Below are 22,672 nucleotides of genomic sequence, written 5' to 3' on the forward strand. Positions count from 1 at the left end.
TTCTCCAGTGTGGCAAAGACAACTTAGTTGATTTCCATCCTTCTAAAACTCAGTCTTGTCTTATATCTTGCAAAAGGGATTCTTCTGCTCCTATGCTTTTCTTTGGTGACATTCCAATTTCTAGGCAAAATGATATATCTCTTTTGGGGATTACTCTGACTTCTAATCTATCTTGGCACAAGCACATTACAAATATTGCTTCTTCTGCATCTAAAAAACTTGGTTTTGTCTTTCGCTCTCGGCGTTACTTTTCTTTCAAACAGCCACTCACTCTATAAATTGCAAATCCGCCCTACCATGGAATATTGTTCCCACATCTTGGGTGGTGCCCCCAAATCCTCCCTCTCGGGCTTCTTGATTCCGTTCAGAAAAGGGCAGTTAAGTTAATTAATGATTCATCTCTAACAAAGTCTCTCCACTCACTGTCTCATAGACGTTCTGTTTCTGCTGCATGCCTCTTCTACAGATTCTTCCATGGGCACTGTTCTTCTGAATTGGCTTCTATAATTTGCGCTCTCTCTTTCAAAACAGTCCGAACACATGCCGCCACCAGCCAACATCCATTTACTGTCCAACTTCAAACTGACAGAACCAACTTTTCATCTTCCTCATTTATTCATTCAACTGCCATTTTCTGGAACAACCTTCCTTCATACGTATTTCCTGAAAATGACAATCTACAGAAGTTCAAGTCCAATGTCAACAAATATCTTCTTTCGTCTTCTCAACCTCCAACCCAAGCACGGTACTAAGTACTATAGGTTCTAATACCTCTCGTGTTTGGGGTTCACATAAAAAAAAAAAAAAAACACTAAAAAACCCATTGGTTCATTCCCTATTATTCAGATTCTTGAATTAGCCAGATTGAGGCACTTAGAGACAATTCAAATAGACAGACAGACTATTATATCTGAAAACAAATTTTTATTAACTATTGTTTTCTTTACTCAAGTGATCTTTTTTTTTAATAAATAATAAAGAACTCAATATCATCAGAGAATTTTCTACAAAGAAAGGAATTGCAAACAACTATTGGCAACATGCATCTCAAGTTCAAAATGAATATAGGTTTCCCCCATAAGAAAACAACTTCAATCAAATGTAAGCCTTGCATTGCTTAACTGCCTCTCACCAAATTCTATAGATAAGCGAGACATAACTAATAAAAGCTTGCATACCTTTTCTTCTTCCCTTGTTTCCTTAAGTACAAAGCAATAGTGCGTGCGTGTGTGTGTGTGTGTGTTATCATAAATTGCAAATTGAACTTCAACAAACAATTCACCACACCTACAGGTATTTTCTGTACTGTACTACTTTTTTATTTACACTTTGCTACGAAACCCATAGAGTTGCTTTACCTCGTATTCTTTTTTCTTTACTTTTTTTTTTTTTAGCACACAAACTACACTGTTCTAGTGACAATCACATGTTCTCTCTCTCCCTTACTTAAGAGAACCAGAAAATAGTTCCACAGTGAACTTTCACTGCAGTGAGAGCTTATTTCCTTTTTGCAATAAGTGCACATTTTTGGAGCATTAAAACTTGACCCAAACAGGATTAGCCTTAACTCTCTATATAATTGTAAATTATAAGAGATTTTTACATTTATATTTTTATTGTTCTTTCCTATTTTTATTATTATTCTTGCCTGCTTTTTGCAAAATTTCCAGTTTTTCACATTTTTTTTTTTTTTTTTTGGTCCGAAAACCTGTTTTTTTTTCTCCTTACAATGGTCTGATCTCTCATTTTTTGAAAGTCAAAAGTTGCTAGCAGTGAGCATAGGTGTTCATACACATTTGCAGCTACCAATGGGAGTAAGCTTGGCAGTTGATCCCACCATCTCCTCACCAACCCTGTTTCCACTTTTTAATTATTTCAAATGACTTGCATAAGAGTGATCACTAGCCTGTAATTTTCAAAATACTGATGAGTGACACTACTCCACACAGGGAAGAAAATGGAATTTCCCTAAAATGAACTGGACATGATACTATTCTTGGTACTTTAGATCATGAAGTCATGCCACCTCTGATATTGAAAATACAGTCATACAAATTGAATGATATCTGCAACGGAGTTTTTAATTTCACAGTCATCCAGTAAACATCATAAGCATTATGAACATTGGTTGAACAACATGGAAAAAAGGAAAAGAATAAGCCTTGGAATCATTTCTGAAGGGTCTTCCCCCACTGACAATCTCATAATATACAATAAAATGAGCCAAGGCCTTTTATAGGCAGAAAAGCTAGAAAGGATGTTGGAAACTGGGAACACAGATTGCAGTTGTCTGGAATAAAATCAGATAAATCTCCAACAACACCTATACCTAACCAGTTGGAAAGTGAAAGATATAACAAAGCCAGAAGAAGCTGCAATTGCATTAATGGACACCATTGCAAAATTGTCAGCAATGTCCCCTCCATATGACACAGTCTTTTAAACATAAATTTTTAAATGAAAGATGCAAACTTAATTTTCACACAACCCAACAGAAGCCATACAATCAACCTTTCATTTTTACAGAGTTGCATGTAGCCTAAGCTGAAACAAGGGGCTGCTGATCCAAATGAAATCTATTATCAAATGATCCGGTGCAAATTCCTTACGTATTCTTTTATTTCTATATAATAGAATCTACATAGAGGACAGCTATACAGACACTTGATTGTACTAGTTTCCTGAAACCTTGAAAGGATCACACACAAACTGCACAACCTCTAATCTCTGTCAACCTATAGTCCTTGCTAGCATCTTTTTAAAATATTAGAGAGAATGCTGAATAATTGATTCACATGGTTTCTTAAGATATATAATCTTCTCAGTCCAAGCTAATATGGTTTTCGGAAATATAGTCTCATAACAAAAGAAGAAGCAAACAAACAACACAATGCCTTTCTGAGAAATAAACACCTGGTCATAATATGCCTCAACTTTATGAGACTTTTGATCCAACCTGGAAATGTGGTATCTGCATGAGTTAACCCAGGAATGTGAGACCATTTACCAAAAGTAACCCGTAACTTCTCATGTAAAAGAACTTTCTGATTCTATTATAATCATATTGTATCTCTAAAGTATGATTCCCAAAGGGCAGTCTTTGGTGCTCTGTAATCAAAATTAATCTTATTATGCAATATAATCTGGAACTACTTAAACAAGCAAGTAACCATACCATTTTATATCACTCATAGGATATACACACAACAGAGAAGCGCTATAAATAACATAGAGTTATGGACCATCTGTAAGTGACATCAAATCTTGATAAAGAAACAGTAGCAGTAATACACTAATGCAGAAAACAAAAGTTGCATCCTTATCCTGAATTACAAGTAATCAACCAATCCCACCAAAATGTATTATCCAAATTAAGAATTTGGATAATAAAATAATAAGCTAAATTTCTGTGAGCATGTAAAATGTCTACATACTCTCTGCTTAAAGAGATCAAGTACTCTCAGAGCAATATATGCCATGACATGGAACACACACTCCGTTATTCACTGCTGCACATCTACCATACCATGATAAGATCTAGATTAGACAGTTTCACATTTTGGCCCCAGTGGTTGAGTCAATGCCTAGTTGGCAGGTTGCCAATACGCATTTTGGCAACTGTGGTGACAGTTTTGTCAAAGGAACTGTGGAGTGAGCAATGCCAATTTGAACGGTGCACCAAACTTGAATGAAAAAGTTATTAATCTATTTTCAACAAATAAAAACTGAAGAATGGATTTTATTTTTAAATAAAATTTTGAGATTACCCATGTCTGTTAATGGTAAGTGTTCAGTTAATGTTTTGTACTATTTTTAACTTGCTTATTATTATTACCATCTATGTCTTGAGTTAACATTGAGTTATTATTACCATCTATGTCTTGTTTTGAGTTAACTTTTATATTTTATTATTCCTCATATTTGTGTATAATAATTGTGTCTTATAACCAAGGCAATTTAATGTAACTTTAAGAAGCAGCATCCCCATATATCAGAGTCATGAGCCGCCACTGGATAGACAAACCTAGAAGAACATTAAAATCGTGTAAAAATTCTTTTATCTTAGAATAAATAAATTGTTATTTATATTTGGTAAATACAGTAGTCTTTCAGAAGCATATTTATTTGCATATTGTAATTACATTGATTAATGTAGACTAAGTAATGAATGTAAACTTTACTTCACTAGTATTCGGCTGTTCTACAGAAGAATTCAACCTGTAAGACAGTTCAGCAAAGTTGTTGCTAATAATAAGTAAGAAAAAGGAGCTGAGTTTGGTTAAGATCAATTTGTGGAAAATCATTCTTCTTGTTAATAACTGATGAAAATTCCTTTGCTTGCAAAATTAATCCTTGTTGCGAGCCTACTTCCTTGAGCATATGTTTGATGCACATTGTTGTGCTGGTTTACCATATGTGTGGAGTCTTTGTAGTGTTGCCACTCTAACAGTATTTTTGTAGATAGACAAAACCTGGAGGAACATTAAAATCATTTGTAAAAATTCTTTTATCTTAGAATAAATAAATTGTTATTTATTTTTGGTAAATAGTCTCTTAGAAGCATATTTATTTGCATACATCAGAACCTGAATAATGGGAAATAAACCAATGGATTCCATCTAATGTATGTATTTTCTTCTCAGTTATGATTTAAGAGTAAGTTGCGAGAAAATAAAGAATATGAGCATACTTATGAGAGTTCACATTGATATTAGACACAATACTTGTTAGTGCTAGCTCACACAATGTTCCTCCTTCTCTTGCTTTTATTGGCTTCTTTTAAAAGGATGTGAACAAAGTGAAAGTGATATTGGATCTAAGATTTACTAGTTGATAGTTGCAGTTTTTTCATATTTATAATGTAATACTAAAGGTTATAAACTTGGTTTTCTACAAAACACAGTTGTTTATTTGTTCAAAGTTGATTGACAGACTTTCATTATTTTCTAGTTATCATCTGAATATCACTATTGACAAAGCAGTTGAAGCAATAATAGCAGTATTTATTTTAGTTACTGGATTTGTACCCAAATTCAAAGTTCATGGTGGAAGTCCAAGAGAGAGTTTAGCATTACAGAATGTGCAGGTTAGCTTTGTTTTGAGTTAACTTTTATATTTTATTATTCCTCATATTTGTGTATAATAATTGTGTATAATAATCAGTGACACCATTAACTCTTGAAAATATTCATTTTTAGTAACGCTGTTTTTTATTTTCCATTTTGCCTTCTCATTATTTTTTGTGTATCTTCCTCAGTATTTATTGATGTTATCATAGCCATATAATAAAAATATTGTAGTGTTATATAATAATCGTTGGATTTTTGTATTTAATTATTAAATATAGAAAATTAAATTGTAAATATACATGTATTGATAACAATTCTATTTTGAAAAATGCATATAATTAGTGGTAAGGAGGGAGCCTCCGTAGCCAGGTGGGAAGGAGCAGCAGTGCATAGCACACGCTTCTTGATTAGACTGGGGTTCGAGCCCATCACCACCAAATACGGAGGATGCGGAAAGGTCAGGGAACGACCACCACATACCCCGGAGCAGTATGGCCTTAGTTGCTAATGCTCCTAAAAAACCAAATAAACAAAAAAACAGTGGTAAGGAACTGTCCATGTAGTCCTTGTTCTGCTTCCTGCAAAAACTTGTGACCCAAAACTTTCAGCATTTTATCTATTTTTACCTCTAGCTAAAAAAAGATTGGATGCCCATGCATTAACACAACTTTCAGTATAATACCTTGCATAAGAATATTACATGGAGAATGTAACACAGTTTTTCTTATTTATGCCAGCCTGAAATGTGGTGCATCTGTTGGAATTAACTGTCCATCATTGTACTGTTTTGTTAAAGGAAGATGGGCTTATGAAGTATATAAATGTAGCACTGTGATCTGGGCTAATGAAATATTAGAAGTTGGGAAAAATTAACAATTATTTATAGAGCTATAAATTACAAGCCTAATTTCATTAGCTGTAGAAATAATAGACTACTAAATTAACATACTAATGGGTCAGAATTGCATAATATTGTATAACAAAAAGAATTGCACTATGTTACTTCACACTAATGCCTATCCTGATCCTTTGTTTTGGACAGATGAGGATTCCTTTGAACAATTCCAGAAAAGATTACTTTACAGGATTATTTTGTGTTCTTTCTAGTAGAACAATTGAAAAACTGTGAAATAACTTATGACAATCGTTTGTTATCCTAGCATTACTGGCACTTTGTCTGACAGATGCCTCAGAAATGTTTATTGCATGTTAATCACTGGATCAAGATTACTGGTTATTACTCTGTTTATATTCTTTAATATATGTATAGTCTTACCTGAGTAATTTTGGAAATTAAGTGATACCATATTTTTTTCATGTGTTACAATTTTTGTTTTCAGCTTTGTGTAAATTGGCACCTGGTCTGACAGTCCCCTCTCAGTGAAATACCTATTTATTATATGTTCGTCATTGCTTCAGGGTTCATGGCAGAATCATACTTGAGAATTTTCAAAGTGGCACATTATTGTTTCCCCAGAATTCACTTAAAATGATCTGAGGACAGGTCAGGTGCTGCTCTTTGTGTTCTTTTGTCATCGTTTTTGTAAAATTATGGTTCTCTAAGTAAAGGAAATACAGTAATTAAGAATTTAGATATAAAAATATTTAAAAAAAATATATATATATATATAATTATGAATAAAAATTAAAATTAAGTAAAGAAAGAAAATGGATTTGAATTTGAATAGAGATAAAATGGAATATCAATAATATGAATTATGGATCAGGGACACTGCAAGAGCAAAGGTACCCTACAACCATAATGTATATATAGAAAATTATTTTAATGTTATGTGCAAATCTTTAATTTAACTTATGCTAATAATGAAAATACCGTGTACCCTGGGAGCGATGTATGTTGAATAAAGGGGGGGAAGAACGGAAAAGAGTAACGTTATAAACAAAGTGCGAATTTTGAAAAATGTAAAATTTGAAAAGAACGAAAATAGAAATAGCAGATTATTGAAAAGAACGACCAAAGTAGAAATAGCATTGCAGTATCTTTCATAATTTCTGTGTCATCTTCAGAGGTCATCCACCTAAATTATGAAAAAGAACAGCAATACTCTTACTTCTGTTTCTGACATGTTCTGTATGTCAAAAAAAAAAAAAAAAAAAAAAAACACGTGTACGCGGACACGTTGTAAAAAATAATTTAGAATATAAATTTTGAAAAAATAAAATTTTATTTTTTATTTTTTAAAAAATAAAATTAAAAATTAAAAAAAAAAAAAAATAAAAAAAAAATAAAATTAAAATAAAATTTTAATTTTATTTTTTCAAAATTTATATTCTAAATTATTTTTTACAACGTGTCCGCGTACACGTGTTTTTTTTTTTTTTTTTTTGACATACAGAACATGTCAGAAACAGAAGTAAGAGTATTGCTGTTCTTTTTCATAATTTAGGTGGATGACCTCTGAAGATGACACAGAAATTATGAAAGATACTGCAATGCTATTTCTACTTTGGTCGTTCTTTTCAATAATCTGCTATTTCTATTTTCGTTCTTTTCAAATTTTACATTTTTCAAAATTCGCACTTTGTTTATAACGTTACTCTTTTCCGTTCTTCCCCCCCTTTATTCAACATACATCGCTCCCAGGGTACACGGTATTTTCATTATTAGCATAAGTTAAATTAAAGATTTGCACATAACATTAAAATAATTTTCTATATATATATATATATATATATATATTATTACTATACTTATCCCTACTTCCTTTATCCTTATTTCAGCAGTAGCTTTCTTTTACATAAATATAAATCAAATAATATTACCACAACTGAAATTGAAAATTATGTTGGCCTTCTATTTTCTATATAATATTCTATATATTCATTTCGTAGTTATCTGTTATCTTGCCTCCTTCTCTTGCTTTTATTGTCTTCTTTTAAAAGGATGTGAACAAAGTGAAAGTGATATTGGATCTAAGATTTACTAGTTGATAGTTGCAGTTGATAGTTTGCTGTTAAATTTAAATCTTAACCAAACAGCCATTATGTTTATGATTATTAATTGTACCTAGTTAAACAGGCAGATGGCAATCAGAAACAGATAGCTCTTCTAATTATTGGTGGGATATATTGAAAGGGGTTAGCCCTTGAAAAAGTTCCTTTCAATGTATCTACAGATCAATAATTGGCTACATAATCATTATTGTATTCTATATTATATATTATTACTGATTATATGTTTATTCCCAGGGTATGGCTATGTAGACCTACACAGGCTATCTTAGTCTTTATAAGTTATTTTGGCCTTACCGCCCACTGTATACTGTTATGTTTATATACATATTCAGTAACTATATAGTATATATTATACTTTTACCATAATAACTATATATATATATATATAATTGTGAAAAAACGTGGCATAAATTAATTCTTAATAAGCATAAAAGATCCTACACTCAAGCACCATATGAATTTGAGAAAAATTGTGTGAGTGTTTATTAGGTTTAATCATATATTACATAAATTATGCCAAGAATAATAAATAATGTCAATTTATGACAAGACACCCAGCTACCTGACTCTCTACCTGCTTATGGCAACATTTCAATACCCTTTTGGCAATTGTGTTCAAGTCAAATACATTGGAATGTGACTGCTGCTTCGGGGACTGAAAGAAACCTGTCTTTCACTCCTAAAAGTTGAGTAGTTGGGTGTCTTTCCATAAGCTTCCATTATTATTTGTGTTATTTTTAATACAGTTTATGTAATATATATGATAAGGCAGTCTTTAGTGCCCCTTTACATTTGATATTTAAGAACACACATACACACTTACACTTATAGACACAAACTATTGAACATACAATCTTTTCAAGAAGCCTGATTGTGGCCATAGTTTGGAATCAAGGTATTTCAGTGGACAAACAATTCAGTGCATTAGCTGCATAGAAATTCTATGTTAGTTAATTAATTAATCTATTTTTCTACTTTGCCAAATATTTAAGATCTTCTTGTGCAACTGAATTGAGGATTGGCTTGGAGATATTGTGAATGGAAAGCAAAAAATTAAAGTATTACTTACCATATTAAGTTTAGAACACTGTCATTTAGTTCTATCCCTCCTTGTATCCCTCCTCCTCAAATATATAAACTTATATTTGAGAGTGTTAAATGTAACTACAGGCACTCCCCAGCTTACTTAATACTCGACTTACGGAAATTCGGCTTTACATAAGTTTTTGCTGGCCAGTGCAAATTTTAAAAAATCACGGAAACGTATTTTGCATCCCATAGAAATAAATGGAGGTATTGTGAAAATATTGTAATGTGAACCTAATAACACTTTGGTGTTTTTTTTTTTTGGTAATTCGTTCCAAGATCTCGGAAGTTGAAATTTTCAATACAACTAAGCTATTTATCTCTCTAAAAGGTCATTTTTTAAGGGAAATTGCACTACACTTTCATCGTTGTCATATGTTCTGTTATAAGAATCAATTTTGAATGCCTTTGTGATATTTTTCTAAAACAGGATTACTGGAGGTCATAAAACAATTTGCACTTTCGGGTTTATTATGCTTTTCTGTTAGCACAATCTATTATAAATGGGTAGTAAACTTGATCTTATTGCATTTGCCATAATACTGATAACTGGAATTCTGTGGGCTTTTACATTACGGTATTATGGTGAAATGAGTTCCCCTTCACTGAAATCTTCAATCATATAAAAAACATAAATAAATTTTCAGAATCTTCTCTTCATTCCTATTTACTTATTACTGTACAATGGTAAAGGGGAAGCAACCAACGAAAAGGGCAAGTGGTGGCATGGCTAGGAAACAAAACAAAATTCATTTAGAAATGAAGATGATTAAGAAATACGAAGCAGGACAAAGTTTGTCATCTATTGCACAGGAATTAGGTCTTGCTGCTTCAATAGTGAATACTATCTTAAAGGACAGTGCGCATATAAAAGAACGTGTTAAAGTATCAATGCATTTAAGATCAATAGTGTTCAGATGCTATATCGAAGATGGAAAAGCTATTAATAAAATGGATGGAAAATCAGATTCAGAAGCAAGTCTAATGGCCATTCAAGCAAAAGCAAGATGTATTTATGAAGAGGTTAAGGATAAGTATGGCGAACCCCAAGCCAAGTTTGTGCTAAGCAATGGTTTGTGGTTTAATAGGTTCAAGCATCGTACTGGTTTCCAAAACATTAAAGTATGTGGTGAAGTCGCCAGTGTCGATTTGCAACTGCAGAGAAATTCGTGATGTGTTGGAAACAACCCCTTCTAAATCTCAACTTCCGCAGTGGCTTACTTATCAGCTGGAGAGTTAATTCTTGCAACAATGCTCGAAAGGCAAAACTTGTTGACGTTATGCCTTTCTCTTCTCCCTTTTTGTAATTTTTGTAATTTTGTACACTTTTGTAATTTTTCTTACTCATGAGATAAAAAAATTGAATAAATAATTCTATTTTTTTTACATGTTCATCGATTTTCTATTTACATGTTCATCGAATATTTCTTTTTTGCTTCAATCAAATTCAGCATGCATAGTTGCGAGTGCTGTATAAGCATTTAGGGAAATTCCAACTTACATAGAGTTCTGCGAAACGCAACCCTTACCTAAGTCGGGGAGTGGCTGTACTATTTCTATCTATCTCTATCATGTATCAAGCCCATCCAGATCATTCTGAAAGTGCTCAGTATGATATGAATCATCACTCTCTCTCTCTCGCTCTCAATTTAAATATCTTCTGCAAAGTTTCCTCATTTATTCCATCATTTATACCATTCAAGAAATCAAGACAAGTGTGTCCCCAGAAATTAACCTTGAGACACTCCACTTATAACCGTGGAACTCCAAATTGTGCACATAATCCCAGTATGTTCCAATTTGTATAAGCACTGTTACATGAGACCAGGTCAGCTATTTTGCTAACGTATACATATATAATATCCTTGAGGTTGTCACAGACATTCTCTCAGATAAGCCAGACAAGCTGTACTTGCTACCTGGGAGTCTAAAACACTGATGGAACTGATATTTGGGTGACATTCAAGTCAAGTAGACCCAATTTCGGCGAAGTCCGGATGGTTTGTGACAGCCAAATCCTCTGCATGCACCTTCACGATGGTGGGACTGTTAGTAATCCTGCGTATAACCCGTGCACAAGCATCTCTCATCAACCGGTGCAATACCACCACTTTGCTTATTGGAGGCTTGAACTGGTGGAATCCATGTTTAGTCTCCAGAACTAAGTTCCGGTCAACCCTTCCCCATCTCTTCCATCATGCAGTATGACTGATGACTTTTGAGGTTATGATGAACATCATGGCGAGATCCAATCTTCCTTACATTTCGAGGGTGCAACTCTAAAACGGTGTTCACAAGGCCAGCCGCTAGTTAGTAAACCGAACCTATTGGTAACTCTTTAGGAGGCTTCCAGATCAGCTAGCGTATAATCTTGCTACCTCTATTCTGCCAGATAGTGACTGTATATGTGGGGGGCCATTGTCAAGGCCACATTATGTCAAGGATCTGGGTATATTCTTACCATATCCAAAAATTTCATTACTTCATACAGCATATCCCCCCCACACTTTTTTTACTATTGAATACACCATGAATTTTCAAACTAATAGATTAAGCTTATGTGCAAAAAATCTAAACCTCCCATACACTTCCTAGTTCATTTCAGAAATATACGTGGTCTCAATTCTAATCCAACAATGTCCATTTCCACTTGCAGTCTGCCAAACCCTACCTACTTTTTCTGACAGAATCTCATTTTTTGGTCGATTCAACTACTGTTCATCTCAGTTGCCCAAATTATTCGCTGTATGATTCCTTTCGCCTCAAAGGTGGTACTTGTGCATATGCCCGTTCTAATATTCCCTGTCAGAGACTTGGTAATTTGGAATCTCCTCTCTTCGATGTTCTCTGGCTTAAAATCTCTCCACCTCATTGTGCCAAATTCATCTGTTGTCTCTACCATTCTCCCAACTCCACTAATCACTTGGAGCTCTTTGACTTCTTCTCCTTGCAACTTGTCTTTCTCTAATCCAACTTTCCTAATAGTGAGGTAATTTTCCTTGGTGATTTTAATGTTCACAACTCCATCGGCTTCTGTTTTCTAGTCACACCAACCCAGCTGGTTGAGATTCTGAGGCTTTTGCAATTACTAATGACCTTGCGCAGATTGTTCATTTGCCTACAAGAATACCAGACAATCCTAACTATACAGCCAACACGCTTGATCTTTTTCTCACAAACAACCCTTCTAAGTACACGGTCCAAGTGAGTAGTCCTTTAGGCACCTCAGATCACAACTTGGTGATCGTCTCTTCTCCAATGGAACCTTTATCTCATGGCTATTCCCAACCTCATGTTTTTTGACATTATAAGAATGCAAAATGGGATGACCTGCGAGATTTATTTTCTTCTTTTCCCTGGTCGGATTACTGTTTCAAAACTTCTGATGTCAACGTTTGCTCAGATCGTGTCAGTGAAATTATTCTTGTAGGAATGGAATCCTTTATTCTACACTCCACTTAAAAATCTCGTCCTTTATCTAAACCTTGGTTTTTCCAATAAATGTGGTAAGGCTGTTCAAGAGAAGAACATTGCATATCATAATTGACTTGTTTCCAATTCTTCAGTTTCATTTTCTGCTACACCAAAGTTCGCAACAATTGTAAAGCAGTTATTAATCAGTCCAAACTAGATTTTGAACAGGCTAAGAGTAGAAAACTTGCTTCTTGCCCTAATGGTAGCCGAGCATTCTGGTCTCTTGCCAAAGCTATTGACCGCAACTTTTTCCATCTCTGCTCCCACCTCTGTCAAAACCAGATGGTTCTGTTTTCACTTCAGCCAATGGTAAAGTTGACCTGCTAGCATCCCGTTTTTCTTCCAACTCCTGTATCAGTGATCTTAGTAAAACCCCTCCCACCATTCCCAACACACTCGATTCAATGCCTCCTGCGGTCTTCTGTCAAAAGGATGTCAGAAGGATTTTGACGAATCTTGATGCTAAGAAAGCTCCAGGTCCTGATGGTATTTCTCCACTTGTTCTCGAAACCTGTGCTCCTGAACTTACTCCTATTCTTCGCCACCTTTTTTTACTTTCTTATTCCAAATGTTTTTCCTTCTGCTTGGAAATTTGCTCATATCCAGCCAGTTCCTAAAAAGGGTGACAAATCCCTCCCATCCAATTATTGTCCCATTGCAATTACTTCTACTCTTTCTAAAGTAATGGAGAAATCAATTAACCGCCAACTCTTAAACTACCTAGAAACCTTCAGTGTGATCAACGATCGCCAGTATGGATTCCGTCAGTGTCGATCCACTGGTGATATTCTGGCTTATGTTACCCATTTATGGACTAATTCAATGGAAAAATATGGTGAAACACAAGAAGTTGCTCTTGACATCTCAGTGGCTTTCGAACGTGTTTGGCATAAAGGTCTCCTAAACAAGCTCCAATCTTATGGTTTGCGAACTGTTTTTTGTAATTGGTTATCCAGTTTTCTCTCTGATTGCTCACTGAGGGTGATGGTAGATGGCTCTCTGTCTTCTAACTTCTCCACTAATGCCGGTGTCCCCCAAGGTTCAGTTCTTTCCCCCACTCTTTTCCTCTTGTATATTAATGACCTTCTCCCATTGACTGGAAATCCTATCCATAGTTTTGCTGATGATAGCATGTTGAATTCCACTTTCCGTTTTGAGAAACCTTGCCTTGCTCAATCAACTTCAACTTCTCAAACATCCGCTACCAATTCCTTAAATGCTGATCTCTAGGTAATTCTCCATTGGGGCAAAGACAACTTATTTGATTTCAGTCGTTCTAAAACTCAGTCTTGTCTGATGTCTCACAAAAATGATTATTCTGCTCCTATGCTTATCTTTAGTGACACTCCAATTTCTAGGCAAAATGATATATCTCTTTTGGGGATTACCCTGACTTCTAATCTCTCTCTCTTGGCACAAGCACATTACAAATATTGCTTCTTCTGCATCTAAAAAACTTGGTTTTCTCTTTTGCTCTCGGTGTTACTTTTCTTCCAAACAGCTGCTGACTTTGTACAAATTGCAAATCCGCCCTATCATGGAATATTGTTCCCACATCTGGGGAGGTGTCCCCAAAACCTCTCTCTCTCTCTCAAGCTTCTAGATTCCATTCAGAAGAGGGCAGTTAGGTTAATTAATGACTCCTCTCTAACAGAGTTTCTCCACTTGCTGTCTCATAGACCTACTGTTTCTGTTGCATGCTTTTTCTACAGATACTTCAGCTGGCACTGTTCTGAATTGGCTTCTATAATTTGCACTCTCTCTTTCAAAACAGTCCGAACACGTGCTACCAACATTCATTTACCGTCCAACTTCAAACTCACAGAACCAACTTTTCATCTTCCTCTTTTATTTATTCAGCTGCCGTTTTCTGGAACAACCTTCCTTCATACATATTTTCTGAAAATTACAGTCTACAGAAGTTCAAGTCTAATGTCAACAAATATCTTCTTTCGTCTTCTCAGCCTCCAACCCAAGCACGGTACTAAGTACTATAGGTTCTAATACCTCTCGTGTTTGGGGTTTTCAAAAAAAAAAAAAAAACTATACAGAAGCAGGCTTTTACTCAAATAATCAGTATAGTTTTAAGCAGGGCAACTCTACGGAGAATGCCATGCACCACCTACTGACAACAATAAAAAATACAGAGGAAAAGTACATGTTGCCAATTTCTGTAGACTTTGCTGGGCATTTGATTCACTCTGGTGGCATAGTGTCCTCGGGAGATTCCTCCAGACAAATGTCCCACAAAACCTGTATGAGGTAATAAACAGCTACAGAAGTGTCTCAGTTCACACAAGGTTCCTGGAATTGACACACCCTCTGAACAAAAGTTGCTTTCGGGCTCAATACTTGGCCATTTCTTCTGGATAATTGTTCTACATGAATTTCTGGCGTTGGATCTGGGCCCTGTGGAAAGCCTAGCCTTTACAGACAATTTGATTCTCCTTGTAAAAGGAAATGAGAGTGGTTGTAGAGCAAAAATCATGTGCTGCCCTTATGCAACTGCGGGAGTGGGCACAAATACACATGCTCGGAATATCATCTGAAAACACTAAATCCATATTTTTGAAAGGAAACTTAATGAGATGTCCTCAAATTAAAATTAATGAAAAAACCATAAAAATGGTATCAGAACTAAAATACCTAGAGATCGTTTTTGACTCAAAATTAACTTTTTATCCCCATTTGGTATATTTGGCAAAAAAAAAAAAAAAAGAAGGCTCAACAGAAGGACCCTGGCAATCATATACTGAACAGTGTTCATGCCTGTCATCACCTATGGAGCCAGTGTGTGGTTTACCCACATGGCCATAGTGAGAAACAGAAGCAAATTAGAGACAATTCAGAGAATAATACTTCTCACTATCACCAGAGCATGTTGCGCTGTGAGCACACTGGCACTGCAGGTGCTGGCTAGTGCTCTCCCACTTTACTTGGAAATAGCTAAAAAGTAGCTTATATTGCATTAAAAAGGCATACCCATAGAATTTCTGGGATTGCCCTTAATGCAGCCAAAACCATCAAGGTTGAAAGGAAAAGAATAGCCATAAAGCTCCATGAGCTATGGCAAACAAATTGGGAACAGGAAACCAGAAGTCTGGTTACCAAAAGGTTTCTACCACAGGTGGCAATGATTAGCCCTAGGCCACCAAAGTGGTGTGTCCCTGGACTCTTTACTACCTTTATATTGACAGGACATGGCTCCCTAAAGGCAAAATAAACCTCCACAGGGCTGACTGATGACCCAAACTGTACCTGTGGCAAGAGTAACGACTGGGCACACATTCTATATTAATGTATAATTTATGCCATCCCCAGAACCCAGTTAATAGCACAGATTGGCCCTCTTCCCAGAGGAGAAGAACATCTATTCATAATGGAAAAGAAAATTACAAAGAATTCACAACCTTCAAGCAGAAAGTATTCAAAATGCATAGATCTAGCCAAAGAAGGGCAATTCATCCCCCAGAAGTTAAACAGTAATCATTAGCCAAAAATTTAAAAAACTGTCATGATACCTGTATTCAGCACCCTGACAGTAACCTGATAAGACTAAATCAAATTGACCAGGGGTAGCACAGCACTACTCTGCCATGTGTAGGGGACCTTGTGTTCCCAAACCAAAAATGTAATGGGGAGGGGGCAGAGCCAGGGAAGCAGCTAAGTCAAAAGATAGTAGTAAGCTAGTTGCAAGGGAATGCAGTGTAGAATGAAAGAGTATGAAAGGCTGAGTGAAAGGGCTCGGCACTGAATGACAGAGTGAAAAAGACATTATGGTAAAAGGGAATGAATGCATTAGTTTATATATAGTAACGAAAAAAATTATTCTAATACTAACAACTTAAACACACTCATTGCATTCTCCCCTGCAACTGGGCTTGCACCTCAACTGAATAATAACAGTAAGTTGAGATGCCTAGTGAGTGCAGTACAGAAAGAAAGAGTTGAATAAATAAAATGAAAACCAGAAGAATGAATAAGAGTATAAATGTGTGAGAGAAAGAACACAGACCATAAAATATTACAGTTTAGTACACGCTAACCCTAGTTTTAAACTTCTAACAACCTTATTTCTTACTTATCTAACCCTGATTATTATGTACTAGTATATTAATTTACATTACACACCATTGCATCCCCTCCCTCAGTGTGTGAGAAAGAGGATGAATGAGTGAAAAAAAAAAAAAAAACATATACAACTAAACAGAACATGTAAGAAAAAAGCACAAAATAGAAAGAAACTAGAGTGTGAAAGTGGATTATGAGTGAAGTAAATGTGTCTATCCCCCACAGATAAGATGATGAGCAAATGTCCAGCCCCCCCCTGCTCATCCCAGTACACACCATGCCTTGGATACTTAGCCAGTGTGGTGTAAGACACTGACACTGGCCAGCATGGCCTACCCCCCCCCCCCAGCCAGTGTGGCATATAGTACCAATGCAGGCTCCTACATAGGAATTCTTACCCTGTGTTCTTTCAAACAGGTGGGTGCCTTCACTACTGCCCCTCTTGCTCTCTAAAACTTTAACTTTCCCAGGCACCTCCATAGCCAGGTGGGCAGGAGCAGCAGTGCGTAGCACATGCTTCTTGATTAGACCGGGGTTCGAGCCCGTGACCACCAAATACGGAGGATGCGGAAAGGTCAGGGAATGACCACCGCATATCTCCGGAGCAATATGGCCTTAGTTGCTGATGCTCCTAAAAACCAAATAACAAACTCTCTCCACTTCCTGTCCCCCACTTCAAACTTCCACTTCCCCCTTTTCTGTTTTTTTACTAGGCTCTTCCTGTCTGTATCCTTAGCTACCACAGGGTTCGCCCCGCCAGTGCTTTACACTCCCTACTGCCCGGCCCACCATCCTCATGGCACTGGATGGTAAACCAGAGGTTTTGTGTGAAAACACAGATCGTTAGACTAAGAGGCTGGATGAACAACACAACCCTACACTAACACTAACACTACACAAACACTCACTACACAAAATCTGGCCTTTGCAATGTTTTGTATTCATCACATTGCTTGATGTGAAGTTGGCCCCGGAGCCATATTACAATTAACACTATACACTGCCGTTCTCTGTAGAGAAGAGTGATTGTAGAGCAAAGAACAAATGCCACCCTCATGCAACTGCAGAAGTGGGCACAAATGCAGATGCTCAGGATATCACTGAAAAAAACTAAATCTGTACTTTTGAAAGGAAACCTAAGGAGACTCCCTGAAATTAAAATTAATGGAATAAACATAAAAATGGTATCAGAACTAAAATACCTAGGGGTTGTTTTTGACTTAAAATTAACTTTTTATCCCCATTTGGCTTACTTAGCAAAAAAGTGAGAAACTATGCAGGCATGATTGCCAGGATCAGTAGGGCTGACCAGGGACTCAAAAGAAAGACCCTGGCAATCAATATACTGAGTGGTGTTCTTGCCTGTCATCACCTATGGTGCCAGCGCATGGCTTACCTGCACGGCCATAGTCAGAAACAGGAACAAATTAGAGACAATTCAGAGAACGATACTTCTATCACCAGGGCAGGTTTCACTGTGAGCACACCGGCACTGCAGGTGCTGGCATTCTCCCACTTTATTTGGAAATAGCCAAAAGAGGCTTATATTATAGACTCAGGAAGGGAAAATCCACAGAATTTCTGGGGATAGCCCTTGACACAGCCAATAACAGCAGGCTGAAAGAATTTTTTTTCTTTCAGCCTTCATGTTGACAGGTCACAGCTCCCTAAAGGCAAAACTAACTTCCTTATGGTTGACTGATGACCCAGATTGTACCTGTGGTGAGAATGAAGACTGGGCACACATTCTTTATAATTGTACAATCTACGAAATCCAGAGAACAGAGTTAATAGCCGAAATTGGCCCCCTTCCAAGGGAACAGGAACATCAATTTATTATAGATGAAATTCTATTTAAGGCATTCACAAATTTTACTCAATAAGTATTTGAAATCAGAAGAAACATGCAGAGACATGCTAAAAAAACTTCATATCAGAGTGCACAACCCCAGGTCCTTTTCATTTTCTATTTCCTGAGTGTAGGATTTAGGATTAGGAGCTTTAGGATTCAGTTAACTACTTTTACCAGACATGGCGTGTCTTTATTCTATTAAATTAAAAACTTTATGACATGATTGGAAAAACTGCACATGGCTATCACTATTATTATTATTTAATTTATTAATAGCACAATTAATAAAAAAATGTTAGCGTAATAAATTTCCAACACGTGTAAATAATGTAAACAGCAACCAACTGAATGCTTCACTGCATGGACCTTTACTACCCGCATCCACAAGTGGTTACTTTGAGGGCGGGAATCTTTCTAGTCTCTGATACGAATGCACTAATTGCTGATTGGCTCAGATTGTCCTAAATCACATGAACAATGCACGATACATAGCACAGTATGATGCTGATAAAATTTGTCTTATAATTTGAAACTTTCAATTTATAAAAAATTGCAAAAATAAATAAATAAAAATAAAAATGGCATTGTGGTTAGTGATCTACGCTATTGTGAATCGGCACAAATCGGACCAGCGCAAAAGGGCTCACATCTGGTGAGTATGGGCTTGGCACACCCAGGGTCCTGAGCTGGATATCATCAGTCTTCTCTTTCTTGGTGATTCCTTTCTACTTTTCTCTCTCTCTCTCTCTCTCTCTCTCAGGATAATAGGGAAATGTTTTTTTTTGGCTGGTGCAGCATAAGCCTCAGGCTTCCTTGCACCATATGGCTAATAATAATAATAATAAAACGAGGGCTACCTGTATATGATATCAAAATCATTTTTTGCATTCCAGTTCCTTTGTCACTGCATCATAGTATCTGATATATCAGTTGTTTGCATCAATTTTTATGCATATATTTAGAAAATAACTTAAAATTTTAAATCACATCTCAATTTTTACATACAAGTTTTAGGTTTACCCATAATATGTATGTATACCTTACTACAATTTAAGGAAGTACATATGACATATGTTGTTATTACTCACAGATAATATTGTTTGTTTGTGCTCATAGATGGCAGTAATGTTGAGAGGATTAAAATATTCTTCAACCCTCTCTGTCATTCCCCCCACCTCTCTCTCTCTCTCTCTCTCTCTCTCTCTCTCTCTCTCTCTCTCTCTCTCTCTCTCTCTCTTGGTAACATAAAGGCAGTTTTGTACAGTATATGTACAGTTTATCTGCATATCTGTTGCATAATGTTTGTTTCCTATGTGTTTTGCTTTGCATTGTATTGTTGAAATGTTTAAACAGAAGCAAAGGAAGTGTCTGAGCCACCATAACAATTTCTGCCGTGTGTGTGTGATTCACAACAAAAACTCAGAGAAAGAAAATGTACAGTATTTCTAAATGTGCATGTTCTTTATACTGTGGTTGTAAGAGTGATGATCAGGACAAAACTTCAACCCCACATATGTGCTGCATTACCTGCACCACAAATCTGAGGATATGGATTTAACTGCAAAAATTTAAACTATGCTGTTTCTGTTTCTATTCCTATTGTTTGGCAAGAACGGCATAATCACATTGATAATTGCTGTTTCTGCATGAGAAAAATATCAGGGATGTTTTCTGCCTTTGGGCGCTGTGATGTCTAATGCATCAATGTAGGCCTTAGCATTTGGTTGTTAGCTGAATGATTGATGGCCTCTTGTTTTTAATTTGTTCAAGTGCATCCAGTGTTCTTCAAGCTCTCATCTGCCAGCAGAACACTGAATTTTCACCGAATCTTCTTATGTTCTTCACAGTGAAAACACACAGACATTACACATATGCGCCTTCATCTTTCATGCCATCCCATCAGCTTTAGTTACCCTGAAAGATTGAAGCAAAAGGATTGGCTTCAAAAAAAAAAAAGAAAAAAAGACAAATATACAGAAAAGAGTGAGAAATCTTTTTCTGACTTATGATATGGTAATTTCTTTGTTTCTGTATAAAATATGTGATTATTTATTCTCACATAATGCAAATATATTTCATGTTTTTACAGGCTCGAGTTCGAATGGTAATTGCTTATTTATTTGCCCAGTTAATGCTTTGGGTCCGGGGCCGTTCTAGTGGGTTATTAGTCTTGGGATCAGCAAATGTGGATGAAGGGTATGTAATTTTTTGGTTAAAATATGAGCAGTTCTTTGCATTTCTTTCAAATTTTGTTTTTAAGAAAAAGAGCAAGACAGTATTAATCTTCTGAATTTTGTAGTCATTACAAATTTTAGAGATTTTTTTTCTTTTTAATTATATTTTTCCAAAAATTACAATCATGTTTCCAGCTACATACAGAAAGAGACTATACCAACCATGTACAATGACTGTTTATAGCTTTCTTAGCTTGAAGCTTTTGCCGTGAACACGTGAAAGCCGTATCACCAATGTACAAAAATTGAAATCCTGAGAAAGGCATGTTACTTTTTCCAGTCTTCCATTGTATCTCAAAATAGCATTTGAATTGATATCTGTTTTATTCATAATGCCATAAAAAATGGCAAGTAGCTGTTAACACAAGTCCAGTGATGGTAACTTACATCCAGTTTTTGGCCCTCTACATTTGTGTCATGGCTAAAGTCTATCCTTAGAAATGCTATTTTTCTTCCATTAAGATTCATAAATAGCTTACTCCAGTTGCTATTTCTGAAGTAAGCTATTTATGAGTACCTCTAATGTAAGTTATCAAATGTTATTGTCATGCAGATTATCCTTTTTCCTTTACCTTTATTTTTCTAAAAAAATATTGTCTGCAATCACATTAAAACTTTTAATTTTTTTTTTAGTTAGGATAATTTTCCCTGCATCCCTTTTAATTTTATTTTAAATAAAAGAATTTCTTTACTAATTATATTTTTTTTAACCATTATGGTATTTCCTTTAAATGACTTTTCTGCTTTTGTCTTATTATTACTTTTACCTTATAAAATAAGTGCAGAACTCTGCTTTAAAAAAAAAAAAAAAAAAAAAAAAAGCTAAAGTAAAGTAAATGCTTGATTTTACAGAGTCGATTTAACAGATTAAAAAAATTTCACTACTCCAGAGTGTATCTGTGAGACAGGGAAAACCTGTAACTTGTGTGCCATGGCAGGTGCCCCAGTCTTCTTTTGGATAAACTCGCTATTATATTGTGCTCTGTTTCTTTATTGTAGCCTCATCAGCAGCCCTACAAAAACTGCTGAAAGAGACTGACTTTGAAAATTCACCAGTATCTCAATTTTGGCTTCTTAGCTTCAACACTGACAAAATACAATGCTCTTTGATCATTCGCTATTTTATTGGACACTTAACAAAATTGTTAAAATTTGCCATTTATTTCTTTTTCATATGTTACATTTCTGTTTTTCCTCTTCTCTTCATATGGTCTAGAGTACCTCTACCTAGTGTTAACCAAACTGCAGCATGAGTAAAGCTTTGGCTATAAATTGAATGTAAGTGATAAACATCACATTATTAAAACTTATTAGATATATTGTTATATAAGTACCAAGTACAGATTAGACAAAAATTCTAAACATTAATGCTCTAGTATAAGAGTTCATCCAAACTCTGAAATAAAGTTTAAGGAATGAATTTTAAAATTATATGCTTCAAGCATTGACATTCTACAGATCTCCCTCCTTTTAAAAAAAAAAAAATACATAATTTCATCTTCAATATTTTTTTTTTATATACCTTGACTTATCTGCCATATCACTATATACAAAATACAAATACTTTATGTATTTTAGTTATTGCAACAGATACATTTGGGTCTATTAATAAAATATATTAATAACAAAATAAAACATAATACTACTTAGATTTGTCAGATTATGGGACTTAAATAAATTGAATTAGACTGAATTTCAGCTTGTGTTAGAGTAGAATTATCAGTTTCTCTCATATCATATAATGTGGTTCTCTGTTTTTGAACTATTCTCCTGCTATTTAGTAGCACATGTGTTTGTTCAACTGGTAAACTATTTACAGATTCAATAAACTGAATGTCTTGATTTACCAGTTTTGTGTCACTTCTTGATAAATAGTCTGCCACAATATTTTGTTTACCAGGAACATAAAA

At 35.3% G+C, this 22,672-nt stretch overlaps 1 protein-coding gene across 1 annotated transcript in view; it reads left to right on the top strand.

Moving 5' to 3' along the window:
• Nadsyn (NAD synthetase) overlaps positions 1 to 22,672 on the top strand; it is a 370,732-nt gene that overhangs the window by 279,859 nt on the left and 68,201 nt on the right. Inside the window, exons 15-16 of the mRNA XM_090382985.1 lie at positions 4,951 to 5,086; positions 20,618 to 20,724. Of these exons, the coding sequence (XP_090239111.1) occupies positions 4,951 to 5,086; positions 20,618 to 20,724 (243 nt within the window). The remainder of the gene's footprint in view (positions 1 to 4,950; positions 5,087 to 20,617; positions 20,725 to 22,672) is intronic.

This window comes from Mastigoproctus giganteus, chromosome 10, assembly GCF_048544385.1.
Source record: "Mastigoproctus giganteus isolate SK-2022 chromosome 10, ASM4854438v1, whole genome shotgun sequence".
Taxonomy (NCBI): domain Eukaryota; kingdom Metazoa; phylum Arthropoda; class Arachnida; order Uropygi; family Thelyphonidae; genus Mastigoproctus; species Mastigoproctus giganteus.